General features: G+C 50.2%; 1 protein-coding gene across 1 annotated transcript in view; it reads right to left on the bottom strand.

Annotated features, from left to right (window-relative positions):
• Nucleotides 1–592: 592 nt before the first annotated feature.
• Nucleotides 593–18712, bottom strand: part of LOC115399181 (ATPase family protein 2 homolog) — a 59146-nt gene continuing 41026 nt past the window's right edge. The window contains exons 16-17 of the mRNA XM_030106423.1: nt 12349–12513; nt 593–865 (exon numbers count right to left, since the gene is read on the bottom strand). Of these exons, the coding sequence (XP_029962283.1) occupies nt 686–865; nt 12349–12513 (345 nt within the window). The 3' untranslated portion in view covers nt 593–685. The remainder of the gene's footprint in view (nt 866–12348; nt 12514–18712) is intronic.

The following is an 18712-nucleotide window of genomic DNA, read 5'->3' as shown; positions in this document are numbered from 1 at the left end:
GATGTGGAGGTTGTGAAGGGTTCTGATTGGACGGGGAGGAAGTGACGTTTCCAGGAAGTAAACAAACTCCACTTCCTGTTTTTTTTTTCTCCGCTACAGCTTTAAAAACGTCATAACTTCCGCCGGCCACTCTTTCCATCATTTCCATTTCTTCTGTTAAATAAATCGTCTCCGTTCGAGTCTAACGTTCGCTTCGGGCGGCCATCTTGGAATTTGAGCATCATGGCGACCGGACAAGAGAAGGAGCGGTAGAAATTTAACGCTAAATGACAGCTTACCTGATGAGGAGTCTTTAATCCAGTTTACATGGTGAGGGATGATTTAATCCAATCTAAATAAAGATGGATTATTTAATCCTGTTTGCATGTTAAGAATTTATTTATTAATCCAGTTTACATGATGTGGTATTATTTAATCCAGCTTTACAATCGGAACAAACCAGATACTTTATGCTGAATGAAGTCTAATTGAGTCGTTTTCATTCTGGATCAGGTGTTTACGAGGTTTTTGAAATCTTGTTAAAGTTTATTTATATTCTATTATGAATTAAAGAGAATTAAAACAGAAATGAAGTCCACGAACAGAAAAGTTCATTAAACAAACTACTTTATTGTTCTTCACATGAACTGAAAACCAAAATCCTGCGGTGCTCGTGGGGCTGGGGGGTTGGACAGGTTCAGGGGGGTCAGAAGAAGCCCAGGCCTCCGTGCTGCTGCTGATAGCGGGTGTAGGACTGCAGGAGCGAGTCGGGGATGCGGGGCTTCACGGTGTCCAGGGCTCGCTGGAAGTGTGCGGCCTGGATGTGCTGAGCGTGGATGTGGTCCTGCAGGGCCAGCAGGGCGGCTTCCCTGCAGACCGCGGCGATCTGGAACAGGAAAAACACACAGACCCGGATCCATCAACACCACTTCCTGGACAGCAGAGGAAGAACTCGTTCAGTTCAGACCTGACCGAGAGGAAAACTTCATCGTGACTGGTGAGCAGACGAGGTTTGAGGCAGCAGCGGAAACGAAACGGAAGCCAAAGACGAAAAGACGAAGTCGCACCGCATAATGAACGGCGCTGCAGAAGAGCGCTGGTGCATCGAGCAGAAACAGTCTGAGATTTAACCCGAAACATGAGACAGGAAGTGGTACTGAAGCAGTGGAATTACTGAAAGTTACACTTTAATAAAACTAACGAAATACAGGAAAACACTCCGAATCCACACCCATGCTGGAAACTCTGCCTCTGGTCCCGGTCCTCCTGGGACAAACAGCACCCACTGCTGGCCCAACAAGGTAACTACAGTTCTCAGTGTTTCCAAACGGACTTTGTCTTCAACACATTGTGTAAACACGAAACATTTCTGATACGAAAACGCAGAAATCTTTCCACTGAAACGTGTGAAGGCCTGTTGAGTAAATGGTCCAGATTTCCAGGCTCTGAGCCTCCGTCCTGGTTCTGCGGGGCCTGCAGAGCCAGGCTCCTCCCCAGCCGTGACGGCAGGTCAGTGGGACGGGCGCCGGCGAGCCGCGGCCGGCGCTGGAATATTGACGGGCAGAAAGAGGCATGTGGAGCAGAGTGTGTCTGCTGGAAATGTTCAGTGGACCGAAGAGCTGCCGGTCACTGAACTTCCTGTCTGGCTGACAACAGGAAGAGCAGCGAGACGCTCCTCTGCTCTCTGGAGCGCCGCCTCGCTAACCCACACTCCAGCTTCCACTAACAGCCACAACATTAAGACCAGCCAGCAATGCAACTGTTGCAAAGTGAAAATTTAATGCTGTCACAGAACATATGAGGGGAAGAAACAACTTGTGTGAATCAGAGAAACTGGACAGCTTTAGAGTCCATGTTCATAATGAAATGTAGTCCGAGGAACAAAAGCAGAAGCAGTGAAGATGAGGATGAAGCTGCAGGAGTGTTCAGACACAGAGGGAGCTGGCTGTGGACAGGTGCTCTGCACATGTCAGGATGTGAGGCCTGCTTTACCCCCTTCTCCTGTTTCAACCAATGAGCAGCAGCACTCCGGCGGGTAAACAACACGGGCCGGATTCACTCTGCAGAGGGGTTCAGTCTGCAGAGGGGTTCACTCTGCAGAGGGGTTCAGTCTGCAGAGGGGTTCAGTCTCCAGAGGGGTTCAGTCTGCAGAGGGGTTCAGTCTCCAGAGGGGTTCAGTCTGCAGAGGGGTTCAGTCTGCAGAGGGGTTCAGTCTGCAGAGGGGTTCAGTGTGCAGAGGGGTTCAGTCTCCAGAGGGGTTCAGTCTGCAGAGGGGTTCAGTCTCCAGAGGGGTTCAGTCTCCAGAGGGGTTCAGTGTGCAGAGGGGTTCAGTCTCCAGAGGGGTTCAGTCTGCAGAGGGGTTCAGTGTGCAGAGGGGTTCAGTCTCCAGAGGGGTTCAGTCTGCAGAGGGGTTCAGTCTGCAGAGGGGTTCAGTCTGCAGAGGGGTTCAGTCTCCAGGAGGGTTTCCCATCAGGCATATGGACTGAGACCTGCTCAACACGTTCATGACTCCAGCTAGAACTGTAAGAGCCCCGCAGCCCCAAAACATGAGACGATGTAACAAAGAATAACAGAATATGAATAAGAGGATATGAGGACGACGACAGGATGTGGACAGAATGTGGACAGGTTGAAGACAGGATGAGGACACTCCCATCAGACAGAGAACAGAAGGATGAGACCTTCTGTTTCTGAAGCTTCACATGAATCTGAGCTGAACACAACATGAGACAACCTGTTCACCACCACCAAAATAACTCCCCCTGAAGGTGGCGGGGTGGCGGGGTGGAGGGGTGGAGGGGTGGAGGGGGAGGAGGGGGGCTGCTGGCAGCACATACCAACATCTCAGGTCAAATCTGTCTGCTGGACTTTTCGCTTCCGACTTCAACAAAGACGCTCAGTGAGCGAATCAGACGGCTTAATGCAGGGCCTGTTAGTGCAGCAGATCCACTGGACCCGGAGTGTGTTTACCATCAATCCAGCCCTGTGTCTGCCGCCGGCTGCATCCAGCCTCCACCCGCCTCCACCCACGGCGCACAAATGGCCACATTTACAGCAGCGAGCCCCCGTCAGCCCCCGGCTTCACCACGCCCCCACCCCCCACAAAACCTCCACACACACACACACACACACACACTGCGGTTTAAACATGTTGGGCCTGTGTGGACACCGCTGCCACCGTGCAGGCACATGGGCACTTGGGCACACGGTTCAGATCCATATTTTCCTGCCTGCTGACGCTGAGCTCTCGGGAGGAGCTTGGAGCAAACAGGAGGATGTTTGCTAAACAAACACGTTTCAGCTTCTGAAGTCGCCGCGAGCAGAAACAACACCGTCTCTTATTCTGGCGATCCCGTCTCCGCTGGGATCCGTCAGACCTTCGGTCCCGGTTTACAGCAGGAAGAGGATCCAGGGTCTGCAGTGACAAACAGGCCCCGCCACAACTCCACCTGAACCCCGATGACCGAAAAGAGAACACTGCTCTCGGCTCAGAACAGCTGGAGCTGCCGGGTTTTGTCAGGGGAGCGGAGGCAGGAAGGACCAGATGATGCAACCCCACCCGTCCTGACAGCTGCATCCACCCAGCTGACGGACGAGAACCTCCAGACTAAACATCAAACCCCCGTTTCAGAGACGCAGTCCTGCTGGAGGAGGTGAAAGCTGCTCTTGACTCTCCTCACACGGAACCCGTCCCGCAGCGCAAGTCCAGAGAGGACGACCATGAGAAGCCTCCGTCAGCACCACCCGTCCACCGAGGACTCAACAAGTACCCAGAACACGTTCCTCAGAGAACCTGCAGACTGCACGCAGAAAGAAACAGTCCTCTGTTCTGGAGCTGAGGGAACAGAGCGATCCGCTGCACCATGACCAAGAACACTATGGAGTACAGATCCTGACCTCCCAGTGGGACCAGGTTCTTCCAGACCGACACACAAAGTGGATAAAGAGCCTCAAAGGACTGGAAGTAGGACAAGGAACACCTGGAACCAGAACCTACCAGTGACCCAACATCTGGGGGTCAGTCTGGACCAGAGGAGTCAGAACCAGAGCAGTCCTCCAGTCAGAACCAGAGCAGTCCTCCAGTCAGAACCAGAGCAGTCCTCCAGTCTAGACCAGAGCAGTCCTCCAGTCTGGACCAGAGCAGTCCTCCAGTCTGGACCAGAGCAGTCCTCCAGTCTGGACCAGAGCAGTCCTCCAGTCAGAACCAGAGCAGTCCTCCAGTCTAGACCAGAGCAGTCCTCCAGTCTAGACCAGAGCAGTCCTCCAGTCTGGACCAGAGCAGTCCTCCAGTCTGGACCAGAGCAGTCCTCCAGTCTGGACCAGAGCAGTCCTCCAGTCTAGACCAGAGCAGTCCTCCAGTCTAGACCAGAGCAGTCCTCCAGTCTAGACCAGAGCAGTCCTCCAGTCTGGACCTGCTTCAACAACTTCCACCTTCTAGAACCTTCGGATCCTCCTGGGGAAAGGGGAGGAACCTTCCTCCACCAGGCGTTCCTCTCAGGAGTGTGTGTTGTTTTGGAAATGTTTTGGAAAGACCCGTGTGGGGGAACACCTGCATCCCGGCTACACACACTCCAGGTTGTGTGTGTGACAGTGTGGCGGGGGAAAGCGCCCCCCCCCCCCCCCACCCCCGCCGATCAGACCAATGAAAGCTCCACATTCTCCTCAGACCAGGGCAGAGATGGCATATTTACTAAACACACCCACACCGGAGGGGTGTGTGTGTGTGTGTGTGTGTGTGTGTGTGTGTGTGATAAATGATCACAGTTACTCCTGAAACAAAGAACTGGAGTCGCTTTTATAGCTGCTGCTTTGATTACTTAGATGTTTGTGCACTCTTTGCTCAGAGCAGCTGGAAGTAGCTTCATCTGTGTCCCTAATTAAATACTGTTTTATTAATGTATCACTGTGGTGTTAGCATGAGCATTAGCTCTATAATCTGGACGAGAGGAGGAAGACGCTCTATAATCTGGATGTTAAAGGGTTGTCTTGTGGGAAACGTAACCTGATTTTTTTCTCTTGTTTGTCCTTTTTCCTAAATTCCCTTCCTCCTCTCTTTTCTCTCTTTACAACTCTGGCGTTTCTCCTCACACTCCTTCCTGTGTTTTATTTCTACTCATGTTCTCTGTCCAGTTCTTTCCATCTTTTCTGCGTTGGACACGTTCGCTCTTCTCGCGACGTCCAAAGGAAACAAGGCGGCGGAGCCGTGGAGGGCTCGGGTTTCACAGGAACAGTTAAATTGGTGCTCTCCATGTTCTCCTAAACCACAGCGGCTATATTTACAGAGAAAATGTTCAGCCGGGGCCAGTTGGAGTCATTTCCCTCAGTGATCACTGACCTCCAGCAGGCCTCCACCCGAACCCCAATCAGGAAAAGACTCTGTTCATGAGCCTCATTTAAGAGGCACCGAGGAGAGGGTGGAGGAGGTGGAGGTTAGTAGGTGGAGGTGTTTCAGGTGTAGATGCTCTCTTCCTCCTTACCGCTGTCTCTACATTAGCTCCACCCGGAGCCTCCACCAGTTCCTCTAAAGAGCGACGGAGAACGCAGACGGACTGAAATCCACCGTTTCCTCGGTGACGACAACAAACAGACGGCAGACAGCCGGAGGAGGAGCGGCGTCAAGCTCAACAGGTGTGAAGAGGAAACCATGTGTCTTCCTGCGAGCAGCTGTTACTCCCCGTGGTGTGTGTGTGTGTATGTGTGTGTGTGTGTGTGTGTGTGTGTGTGTGTGTGTGTGTTATTTTGATTGAACTCACTGCACTTTGTAATTGTCGTAAACAAGCTGCTGCAAAACAAAGCATCACAAGAAGGAAGTTTCAGTCTAGTGCTACAAGGAGTCAGTCAGTCAGTCAGTCAGTCAGTCAGTCAGTCATTCAGGAATCAGTCAGTCAGTCAGGAATCAGTCAGTCAGTCAGGAGTCAGTCAGTCAGTCAGTCAGTCATTCAGGAATCAGTCAGTCAGTCAGGAGTCAGTCAGTCAGTCAGTCAGTCAGTCATTCAGGAATCAGTCAGTCAGGAGTCAGTCAGTCAGTCAGGAATCAGTCAGTCAGTCAGGAGTCAGTCAGTCAGTCAGTCAGTCAGTCATTCAGGAATCAGTCAGTCAGGAGTCAGTCAGTCAGTCAGTCAGTCAGTCAGTCATTCAGGAATCAGTCAGTCAGTCAGTCAGTCAGTCAGTCATTCAGGAATCAGTCAGTCAGTCAGGAGTCAGTCAGTCAGTCAGTCAGTCAGTCATTCAGGAATCAGTCAGTCAGGAGTCAGTCAGTAAGTCAGTCAGGAGTCAGTCAGTCAGGAGTCAGTCAGTCAGCCAGTCAGCCAGTCAGTCAGGAGTCAGTCAGTCAGTCAGGAGTCAGTCAGTCAGTCAGTCAGGAATCAGTCACTCAGTCAGGAGTCAGTCAGGAGTCAGTCAGTCAGCCAGTCAGGAGTCAGTCAGTCAGTCATTCAGGAATCAGTCAGTCAGTCAGGAGTCAGTCAGGAGTCAGTCAGTCAGTCAGTCAGGAGTCAGTCAGTCAGTCATTCAGGAATCAGTCAGGAGTCAGCCAGTCAGCCAGGAATCAGTCAGGAGTCAGTCAGTCAGCCAGTCAGTCAGTCAGTCAGTCATTCAGGAATCAGTCAGTCAGTCAGTCAGTCAGTCAGTCAGTCATTCAGGAATCAGTCAGTCAGTCAGGAGTCAGTCAGTCAGTCATTCAGGAATCAGTCAGTCAGTCAGGAGTCAGTCAGGAGTCAGTCAGTCAGTCAGTCAGGAGTCAGTCAGCCAGTCAGTCAGTCAGTCAGCCAGTCAGTCAGTCAGCCAGTCAGTCAGTCAGTCAGCCAGCCAGTCAGTCAGTCAGTCAGTCAGTGAGTCAGTCCAACCAACAGTCAGTCAGTCAGTCAGTCAGCAGCTTCCACCAGACTAAATGGTTTGACTCCACGTCCGAGAGTCACAATGAGGAGTCACCTCTGGTCACATGACTCTACAGGAGTCACCTCTGGTCACACGGTTTTACAGCAGCACACTGAGCTGCTGGTTCGAACCCCACCCTCGTTACACCGTCAACGTTTGTCTCATGAAGCTCGGCCAAACAAGCCTTTCAGAAAGTCATGTGAAAAGCGGCTGCTGTGCTCAGAAGAGGCTGGACGCTCCTTCATTCTCTGGGTGTTTTAAAGCGCTCGGTGCGGCTGGCTGTGGACGCTGCGATATGGATATAAATAAAGACGCTGGCCAGGAGACTCCGGCGGTTCGTTTACTGACAGGCTGCAGCAGAGAGGAAATATTAAGCACCGCAGGCGGCACATTGACGTCAGGACCCGCCGCTGATCTGCCTGATTTGTACGTCCTGCTTTGGAAAAGACTCGCCGCTGCCAGAGTGTGAGTCCAGAAAACAATGCGGCAGTGAATTTGAAGGGACGCCAGCCAAGAGTCTCAGACACCTGGGCTCGGACCCAACGGCGCCGTGGAGGTCGGAGCCGGTCACAGAGCACGGAGATACTGAGGGAGCGCCGAGAGCCGCAGGACGAGCCATCAGGGAAACGAGGCCGGCTCCCGACACCGTCCTCTGATCAACATCCCGGGGAGAAATCCTGCCGCGCTTCTCTTCTCTCCACATCTTGTTGACCTCTGCCCGGAGGTCGTTTCTGTGGCGTTTCTGCTCTTGGCTTAATGGAGGTCGCCTGTCAATCAAACACCGCGCAGCAGCTTCCAGACATCCTCTGGAGACGGAGCTAGTATTTCTAAAAAGTGACACACTAAGCTGCTGTTTTCCAAAAGAAGTGCAGAACACAGCTCGGACACGGGGAAGACGGCGTGTTTGATGCCTGAAAGATGTTGAACCACTTCACCAAAGCTGCAGGACGTCCTGCAGAGCCGCTCCAGACTCCTCTGGACCAAACAGCTGGAGATAAAATCATCGGTGAAACACACTGAGGCTTCGTGACGGTTCAGTGGTGCAGTGGTTTGACGTTTCACCTGAAGTCTGATGGTTTGGAAGGAAAACAGCCAAACAGCTTTTCAGCACATCATCCCTCACCAGCAGAGCTTTCACTCCAGCGTTGCTGTCCAGCAGCTGTCCTGGTTAGATCCTCACTGGGAAGCTGTACTGCCAGAACATCATCTAATTCCAGTCCCTGAAGGCATCATTCCAGAACGTCGTTTCGTTCTTGTCCCTGAAGGCATCATTCCAGAACGTTGTCTCTTTCCTGTCCCTGAAGGCATCATTCCAGAACGTCGTCTCTTTCCTGTCCCTGAAGGCATCATTCCAGAACGTCGTCTCTTTCCTGTCCCTGAAGGCATCATTTCAGAACGTCTTCTCGTTCCTGCCCCTGAAGGCATCAATTGAGCACGTTGTCTCGTTTCTGTTCCTGTCCCTGAAGGCATGATTACGGAACGTTGTTTCGTTCTTGTCCCTGAAGGCATCATTTCAGAACGTCGTCTCGTTCCTGTACCTGAACACATCGTTTTAGAACACCTACTTGCTCCTGTCTTTGAAGGCATCATTTCAGAATGCAATCTCGTTCCTGTCCCTGAAGGCATCATTTCAGAATGTCCTCTGGTTTCTGTCCCTGAAGGCATCATTTGGCCTCCGAGTGCTGGTTGGTACCAAACACTTTGAGTGGATTATTAGCAGTGATCACAGTCTGTCCAGATGTTTTGGTTGGAGAATCAATAGAGACATGTTTTTAATTGATCTGAGATTCCTTTTCTGTCCGTTTCACTTTTCAGACATCAGACTTGTGCTGATAAGTGATCCAGAATCGAAGCAACAAAAACGGGATCAGCCTCTCAAAAGACCTCGGGTCCGAATCCGGCTGGAGCAGGACTACCCGCGGCTAAGCGGACGAGGTATATAACAGGGTGAGAGCTGATATCCGATATGGAGGAAGCTGAAAGAGCTCCAGGTTTTTAACGAGGCTGCAAACACGACCGAGCGCTGACTTTCAGCATGTGACAGGGCGATAAATCCTCCAGCTCTGTTCCTGTCAGGGCTTGATCAGCGGCGCAGCATCACACCTTCCTCCAGGAACCGTCCTCTTCCTCCTCTTCTTCTGCGTGACAACACGCCGATTACTGGATCAAATAGTGCTTCTGTGTGGAGGAGTGACGAGCTGCTGACGGAGAGCCAGGAGCGATTCTCTGCAGGAGCGCTGGTGGAGGGGTGGAGGAGGGCTGACGGCTGGTGGAGGGCTGGTGGGGGGGGTGGAGGAGGGCTGAAGGCTGGTGGGGGGTGCAGGGCTGGAAAACCAGGTGTCACTCTGGCAGGTAGGAAGACAGGTGAGTTTAACAAGCTGATAATACCTGAGTGACCCCCGACCTCCTCCACCCCTCCTCCTCTTAATCCCGCCTCCCTTTTCCAGAGAACCACACACATTTCCCAAGAAGGGAAGCTTCAGGGATCGAGGCGGTTAAAGGTCTGGATGTGTCTGCGAGCAGGAGAGACTTCTCCGAGCTGGATCCATCTGGCTAGCTTTACAGTCTCCAGAACATTCTGCTGACGTTTTGGTTGAAGTTATCAAGAACTCCTGGAAGTCGACAGCAGATTAATGTACTGATGGAGGAGTGCTGTTCCAAAAACTCCACGCACCACGTTTTGACAGAAACTGTCCACTGCAGACTGAAAACATGCCTGAGAGCTTCAGCTTCACCTTCAGCCTCCAGTTCCCAGCTTCAGAGTCCAGCCTCAAGTTCCCGTCTCCACCTTCAGTTTCACTCTCGGGCTTCAGTTTCAGTCTCAGGATGAAGCTTCACTTTCACCTTCTGTATTCTTTATTTGTTTTATCCTCATCTGTTATCCTTCCTTTATGGTTATTGTCATGTTTCAGTTGTAATATTGAAGCTTTGTGGATTGAGCTGAGCATACCGAGCATTTAAAGTCACTTTATAAAATCCACCGGGACTCAGATTTACGACCAAACAGGAGGACATGAGGACCAATGGTCGCCATTTTTTAAGTTTGAGTTCACTTCAAACTTGAGCGTCTTCTGGCAACATGTTTTCTTTTTTATATGTTGATAAGATCTGAGACTTTATTTGTCTATTGACCTTAAAGTCCATCACAGAGGCACAAACAGGAAACTCTGCAGGGACCAGCCTCCAGAGCCGGACCAGAGCAGGGATGTTCTCCCTCTGACAGTACCGAGACCCCCAGAGATAAGCTCTGGTAAACAAGACAGAGCTGCATGTGCAGCAGAAGATCCAGACTCGTCTGTTTACTTGCTCATTTCTTGTCTTTGTCTGGCGGAGTTCTGAGAGCGTCCCTGCTCCCTGGATCCTGTTTTCTTCTGAACTTCCCCTCGGAGATCGGGGGGTTTCAGGTTTCATCTAATCTCTGGTGATCTGCGGCGCTGGTATGTAAAGCAGAATAGAGCTCAGGTGGGACGCAGCTCTGTTTGTTCCTCTTATCGGCCGCGCTGTGGCTCGCCTCGCCGTCTTCCTGGGGCTGGAACCTCCATTCCTCGGCGGAGACGCCACAGCAGAAGCCCCGATGTCGAGCTCAACACCTGATAGCGGGGGATTGGTTTCTCACTGCATACCTGCTCCAGGTGCACGCCCGCTCCGGGGTGGAGGTGGGCGGAGCGGAGGGGTTTCAGGATATGAGAGGGCCTCACAGATAACCTCAGACTGGCCTCCAGAGAATCAGACACGTGGCCGTGCCGATCAGCCCGGGACCCCACCAGGCTCCGAAGGGAACGGCAGCCGCAAAACTGACGAATCCCTTCTGGTATCAAGCACAGAAGAAATGTTTTGTATATATGTTTGCTGGCATCGCAGCAACAGCTGCTCTAGGTCCAGAACTCTTTGAAGGAAGGGTCTGAAAACCCAGAAAACCAGCTCAGATCCTTCTGAAGATGTTGAACTGAAGTCTGTAGTGAGCCCAAATACCTTCCAGAACCCTTCCAGGATTCAAGACCCAGGAAACCTTCCAGGACCCTTCCAGGATTATTCTAGGTCTCCTACAATACCCTCCTAGGACCCTTTAAAGACCCCTTACAGGACTCTTCCAGTTTCCCATCCAGAGACCTTCCAGAACCCCTCCAGAACCTTTCAAGGCTCCCTACCAGAAGCCTTCCAGGATCCCTAATAGGACTACTTCGAGGGGGCTTCTAGGAGCCACCAAGGACTCCTTCCCAAGACCCTCCAAAGACAACTTCGAGGAATCTTCCAGAACCCTTTCCAGGATTCCTTAAGGACCCTTCCAGGACCCCTCAAGGAGTCTTCCAGGATCCCGCCCAGAAACCTTCCAGGACCTCTCCAGAACCTTTCAAGGTTCCTTACCAGAAACCTCCAGGATCCCTCCTAGGACTACTTCGAGGGGGCTTCCAGGACCCAGCAAAGGACCCTTTCCCAAGCCCGTTCCAAGATAACTTCCAGGACTCCTTCCAGAAACCCTTCGAGGACACATCAACGAGTCTTCCTGGATCCCTTTCATACATCTTCCAAGACTCCTCCCAAGACTACTTCTGGGGGGCCAAACAAGACCGGTTCCAAGACCCTTCCAGGATCCCCTCCATGACCGTTCCAGGACCCCCTGTCCTTCTTCACCCTGAGGCCGGTTCCTCCTCATCCTAATAAAACAAGTAAAACCCCAGTCTGGATCAAATCTGGAGTAACCCATGAAAAAGATCAAGATATATATATATATATATATATATATATATATATATATATATATATATATACAGAGAAAGAGAGAGAGAGAGAGAGAGAGAGAGAGAGAGAGAGAGAGAGAGAGAGAGAGAGAGAGAGAGAGAGAGAGAGAGAGAGATACAGTAGGAGGTGTGTGTGTGTTTTGATTGGCAGTCAGCTTCATGATTGTCTGCCAACTGTCCATGAACGTCATGCCAATTAATGTCCCTGATGTCCATGTGCGGGACCGACGCCCCCCTGGTGACTCCAGGTGTGCTCAGACTCCTGAAAGCAGGGTTCAGGGTTTCTCCCTGCCTGGCGCTGCTCCTTCCGTTGTGTTCTGCTCGCTGCTTCTCCTGCCATGTGACTCACAGAGTGTTTGTGCGACGGCTCGCAGTCCTGTGAGCCCAGGACGGCGCTCTGTGACACAGCGCAGACGCCACACAGGCATCATGGAAAAGCACAGGAACATCTCTGCAATCCAGATCACACTCACCGCCCGCCTCGTGGAGCGGCGTGAAGGCTCCGTTCACCATCGATAGGTGAATTCAGAGCCGCAAATCTGAAGAAATGTTTTGATTTGAGCAAATCAGTCCAGGTGTGTAAAAACACACACATTCAGCAGGACAGGCTGAACAGGGACTCTGCCCGGAGAGTCGGACTCTGGATTGTTCCTGCCGGGGGAGGGGCTAGTGCTTTCTAACCACATGCTGATAAGATCAGCCACTGAATGATTTCAGTCTGCTCTGCAGCCGATAAGAGAAGAGCGCGGCTCACCTCTGCTCCGGAGTACTTGTTGGTCCGAGTCACCAGCTCGTCCACCGAGACGTCTCCGTCCACGGGCATGTTGCCAAACTGGAGAGAAAAGATCTCCCTGCGGGTGGCGGCGTCTGGAAGAGGCACGTAGATGATTCGGTCCAGGCGACCGGGACGCATCAGAGCCTGTGGACCAGAGAGAAGACAGACGGGACCGGGTTTACAGCGTTCCCGGTCAACGAGCCGGTGCGTTGAGACCAAACGACTGTAGATCATTAGAAGTGGGGATGCTCGATACCAATACCACAGCCTTGAGTATCGGTCGATTTCAATACAATACCTCCTGTTTCCCTCTCTTTAGTTAATGATAAAAGCTACTTTCAACATCATTTTATGAATACTGACATCTGAAAATACCACAGTGACCATGCAACAGATATTCTGCTCCCTGGAGGAAGAAATAAACTATCTGACAAAATAACTGTCGTTCTGTAATACTGCTGTGGTTTTATTTAAAGGTGCTGTAGGCAGGATTCCGCATCTCCGCCATCTTGCTTAGGTTTACCTAAGCAAGATGGCGATTTGACCCATCTAAGATGGCGATTTGAAACCCAGCACAGCCAATCCTGTCCTGTTTTCTCTGACATCACGCCCTTACGCAAGTTAAGCCCCTCCCACAAGAACGTGTGACGAACGCCCCTCGACCAATCACGGTTAGCCTCAGGGGCTCTTCTGATTGGTCAAAGATACCTGGAGCTGTCGAGATTCCTTTTCAGCTCAGAACAGAGACAGATGGAAACGCTGCGCCCTCGCGGTAGTGCAATTATGCTACACTTCTAAAGGATTATCAATGGATACTCTAACATTTAATCCAAAGAAAACACAGAAAAATTAGCATTGACTAGCAAAATCGTGCCTACAGCACCTTTAAAAATTCAAGAGCACATTTTAAACAGCTTTTGACAGTGATCAACAAGATTCAGCAGCACCAGACAAACATCTCAAATAAAAGTACAACTTGGTGAAAATGTTTAAATTAAAAGAAAAGGGAATTATAGATCAAGTGTCAAAAAGCAAAACAAGCTGCATAAATAATCTGGTCAAATAAAAGCATCTCTAGTAGAATCAAGTAGCACAGGAAGCTACACATGACCTCTTCACAGTAAAACTCTGACCTGTGATGCTCGACTTGTAACATCAGAAAGATAAAATAAACACAAACATTACCATAAGTATTCATGTGTCAAACAGTCCGCATCTTCCAGATGTTCAGAGATGAAGCCGCACACCTGTCTGTTCTTCAGAGGAATCACTGTACCATAGCTTATCTCTTAGTGTTTCAGATTAACTGGTTCCCCTGTTAACTAGTGACTGACTTCCTCCAGCGTCTGCTGTTGCTGTTAGTTAAACATGTTAAACACTGTTATCTGCCCTTGTGAACATTTGTTTATCCTCATTAGAATGAACTTTCAAAGTCTTTCAGCTTTGGCGAGTCTCTCTTTAACTCTCTTTAACATCTGCTGTTATGAACAGTTTATAGTCATCAGTTAACAAGGAAACCAGTAAATCCTAAACACCATCTGTCAACTGAAAGCTTGACTCTGTAGTGTTGAAATGTCCAGGTAAGACTCTTAGTAAGACTCCTGGTGAGACTCTCGTTCAGACTCCTTGTAAGACTCCTGGTAAGACTCTCGTTCAGACTCCTGGTAAGACTCTCGTTCAGACTCCTGGTAAGACTCTTGGTAAGACTCTCGCTCAGACTCCTGGTAAGACTCTCGTTCAGACTCCTGGTGAGATTCTCGCTCAGACTCCTGGTGAGACTTTCGTTCAGACTCCTGGGAAGACTCCAAGTAAGACTCCTGGTGAGACTCCTGGTGAGACTCCTGGTGAGACTCCTGGTGAGACTCCTGGTGAGACTCCTGGTTAGACTTCTGGTTAGACTTCTGGTTAGACTTCTGGTTGGACTTCTGGTTAGACTCCTGTCCTCATCTCTTCATTTCAAATTCCACTTTTGGTACTGCCACTGCTCAGGCTCCAAGGGGAACCATGGTTCTTCAGACCATAACCTCAACTTTGAGACTGTAAAACTCTTCTGGCTGGAGGCCACCCTATCAGTGAACAAGGTACACTTCCTGCTGCTGGTACTGCTACTGCTGACACTGCTGCTGGGACTACTGCTACTGCTAACATTTGAAAACAACAACCCCCCTACCCACAAAAAAAAAAACATCTAATCTTTTTGGAATCGGCATCATTCCACCTGAAGGCTCAATGAACAGAAGTGGAGAGACGGAGAGGAAATATGAAATCCTGCAGATCAGAGGCTGGGAGCCAGAGAGCTAGCAGAGACAGGGGGGTGAATCCTCTGCATGACGGATTGCATCCACCTTGCTGCACCACCGACATGACAGGTATCATTAGACACGAGCCATTAGTGATCGGAAAAGCCCTGGGGCCACAAAAACCAACCCGCTTTCCGTCAACATTCCAACCATTCATACATGGAAGAATTGTTTTTTCTGCGTGTTGGTGAGAGCGGTTTAAAAAAATCATGCAAAGCAAAGCTCGGGTTGGTCAGACTGATCAAAACAGAAAAAAGAGAAAAAAAAAAACCTCTGCTGTCTCTGCGCCAAGTTTCACTGCCGATAACAACAGTAATCATTCCAGGCATTGCAGTCCTCCTGGAGAAGTGATTACCCCCTAATGACAGACGACTTCCTATCTGAGGAGCTGCTACCTCTCCTTAACCACTGAGGAATGCTGGGAATCTTCTTCCTCGGAGCGTTGCTCCTGAGCACATTCCTGACCCGCTCTGAGCTACGCCTCTGAACTGTTTACAGCCCGCCGGCCCGCCGCGCAGGTGTCCGATTCTTAGACAGAGGCTTGACCCGCCGCAGCTGAACGAACATCTCCGAAAACATGGCCGCTGCTTTGCACATTCGCCTCGTTGTTGGGGTTGGTGGGCGTGCAGCGTGACAGCGGGCCGTCTGGAGGAACCGGCAGCCGGCCTCAGGAGACTCCGGTCGACTGGGTTCCCCGCCAGACGGCATCTCGTGTGCTCTCCTAACCTGTCGGTCTGCAATCCTCAGAGGCCTGGGTGAGTCACAGCCGCTCGGCGCCGGGCCACCCTCAGCTCCTGCAGCTGCAGGGATGACGGGACATAAAGCCCAGAGGAAAGGTCAGAGGTCAGAGGGGTCCACATCTGCAGTTCCGATCGGGACATTTTTAAGCCCTGAGCGGACATACTGCTGAGAAAAACATAAAAATCCTCAGTTCCACATGTGATTCCAGTCAGATTAACTGCTAAAGATGAGCTGGTGTCAATCTGTGCTTCAGAGTGGATCTCTCCATCTTTATGGAAAGTTGAGAAACACTTGAAGAACCACATTTCTTTCCCTTATGAGAACGGAAGTTGTCACACTGCAGATCACCTCTACACAAAGCAGGATTCCTGCATCTGCCACCATATCCGACAGCAGGTAGTTTCATGTCACTGATCAACACTTTGTTCTTCTGAACTCACATTTGAAGGGCTGTGTTTGTTCTGTTAAAGGAGCTGCTGAGGCTCTCCTCTGCACCAGTTCCTCCACTGCTGAACCGAGAGGAGGTGCAGAGCAGAAAGCAGCCTGTCGAGCAGATCTGGAGCAGCGTCTTTCCACGACGCGCCGGTCGGAGGCCCGGCGCCTCGGACGGCCACCGGACCTGCTTTATGTCAGCTCTGATCTGGGTGTGGGAGGGGATCCGAGGAGGAGCCCAGTGGAGAGAAACAGAGAGTAAATCAGAGCAGAGGGAGGGCCGAGCTGGCAGCCAGTCAAAAACATGAGAGGCTCTCACTCTGGATTCTGCCCTTGAGTCAAACTCGCATCCGGCAGGCGAGGCCACCATGTCCAAGAACCAAATAACTCTGCTGCTGTTAACCCCCTGCTGTCCTGCTCCACACAGCCGCCACTCAGTCAGCAGCTCCACTTTTACACCGAGGCAAGCAGGAAACATCTGAGGAACGCCACATTTGTTTAGGAGAAAATCATCTGTTCTTCTCAGCTTTATGGACATGCTCTGTACAGATTCACCAGACCGAGGATGATCCCAGCGCGCGCACGCACACACGCACGCACGCACGCACGCACGCACGCACGCACGCACGCACGCACGCACGCACGCACGCACGCACGCACACACGCACGCACGCACACACACACACACGCACGCACACACACACACACACACACAGGTCAAACTGTCTGTCTGAAAAGTTTTCATTTCAGATTCAGTGTTTGGAAATCTTGTGTTTTGACTTGGAAAAAAAGAACTGAAAGACTTGAGACTCAACTTGGACTTGGAAGTTAAAGACTTGGAACTTGACTTGAGACATGATGACCTGAATGACTCGAGTGTTGCTGATTTCCCGCTTTCAGTCTGAATAGAAATTTTAAAATCAATGTCAGATAACACCTGATATGAGCACAGGCTAGGAATGGCATCATGACTGGATCAATACCCTGTCAGACATGCTCTCTCTGCCTACATGTCTTGTCCCACAACCAATCAGAGACAAGTTGTTGTTCCACAGCCAATCAGAGAGGAGAAGGAGGGTTAGCAAAACAGGAAGTTAAAGGACGCTTCCGATGGACGGACCGGATGACAGACCGATGGATGAACCAATGGACGGGACTGTTGATAGACAATGGACTGCTCGATGGACCGATGGACGGACCAGTGCCCAGATGATGGATAGATGGACGGACCTATCGTTGGATGACAGACCAATGGACCGATCAATAGACGGATCAGTCCAAAGACCAATGAATGGACCGGTTCGACGGACCGATGGACGGACCAATGGATGGAAAAGTTTGACAGACCAACGGACGGACCAATGGGGGGGACTGGTCAATGAAATGATGGATAGATTGGTACATGGATGACAGACCACTGGACGGACCAATGAACTGTCTGGTAGACAGGCGGATGGATAGAGCGGCCGAGGGACCGATGGTAGGACGGATCGCCAGACCGATTGATGAACTGATCATTGTGAAGTGGAGCTGAGGGAAAGTGTCCATCGGGGGAACGAGCTCAAACCACTCAAAAATCTGGAGAAGATAAAACAGCCTCAGGTGCTCTGAAGAGTTTCCCTCTGGGACTAATGAAGGTTTTCTGTTCTATTCCACTCAATGTTTCTATTCAGCAGAATTTCTGCACCTTAACATCCTGACTTTAAAATGAGTTTTCACTGTGATCGTGGTGAGTTGTAGCTCCGCCTTCCTCCATCAAGAAGACTCTGACCAGGATCATCACAATGTCTCGCACACACACACACACACACACACACACACACACACACACACACACACACACACACACACACACACACACACACACACACACACACACACACACACACACACACACACACACACACACACACACACACAGGGTGAATGATCACATATGCTGCCACTTGCAGATACTTACTGAGGAGAAAAACATAAACAGCCACGTTGCTGAGTGACAGAGTCGACTCGGCCAGATCAGTTTCCACTTCCGTGAAATCTAAACATTAGCTTGTTTACCCTCATCCTGTGTGTGTGTGTGTGTGTGTGTGTGTGTGTGTGTGTGTGTGTGTCCATGTTAACAGGGTGAGTCATCAAAGCTTAAGAAAGCTGAAAAAGGAAATGAAACTTTCTTGTTCTTCTTCATTAGTGAGCAATACAAGTTATGAGAGTTCATGATGTGATTATTTGTGTTGAAATGTTTTTGTCACATTTTCCGATCAAACACACTCATCAGCTCAGCTGATGGACTGGAGTTTCTCATCTGAAGGACTGGTTGTGGTCATCGGACTTTTCCTTTTCACATTTTGATGGTTTTTCTGGAAGTTTTTAAATCTCATTATGACTAATCATTGAAGTTTGGACCATGTCGGTGTGGGCAAGCCACATTCCACAGAACTCTGAAGGTGTCATTTTGTTACTTCATCAGTCTCACTGATCCATAAATATTCATCTTATTAGCACAGCACTAAGCATGCTCCCTGTGTCAGTGAGGGCTGTACTGCAAAGACAGTTTTTTCTCTCATCAAGTTAACTTCAGCAATTACCTGATTTTCTCCTATCCAGCTAACTTCAAGATTAACTTGGTTTTTGCATATCCAGCTAACTTCAGGATTAACCTTGTTTTTTCTTATCTAGCTAACTTCAAGATTAACTTGGTTTTTGTATATCCAGATAACTTCAGGATTAACCTGATTTTCTCTTCTATAGCTAACATCAAGATGAACCTGGTTTTCTCTTGTCTAGCTAACTTCAAGATTAACCTGGTTTCTCGAGCTAACTTTTACATTAACCTGTCTTTTTCTCAACCAGCTAACTTCAGGATTAACCTG

This window comes from Salarias fasciatus, chromosome 2 (genome assembly GCF_902148845.1).
Source record: "Salarias fasciatus chromosome 2, fSalaFa1.1, whole genome shotgun sequence".
In the NCBI taxonomy this organism is placed as follows: domain Eukaryota; kingdom Metazoa; phylum Chordata; class Actinopteri; order Blenniiformes; family Blenniidae; genus Salarias; species Salarias fasciatus.
Note: the sequence above shows the minus strand (reverse complement) of the source record. Positions and strands in the feature narration are given on the sequence as shown.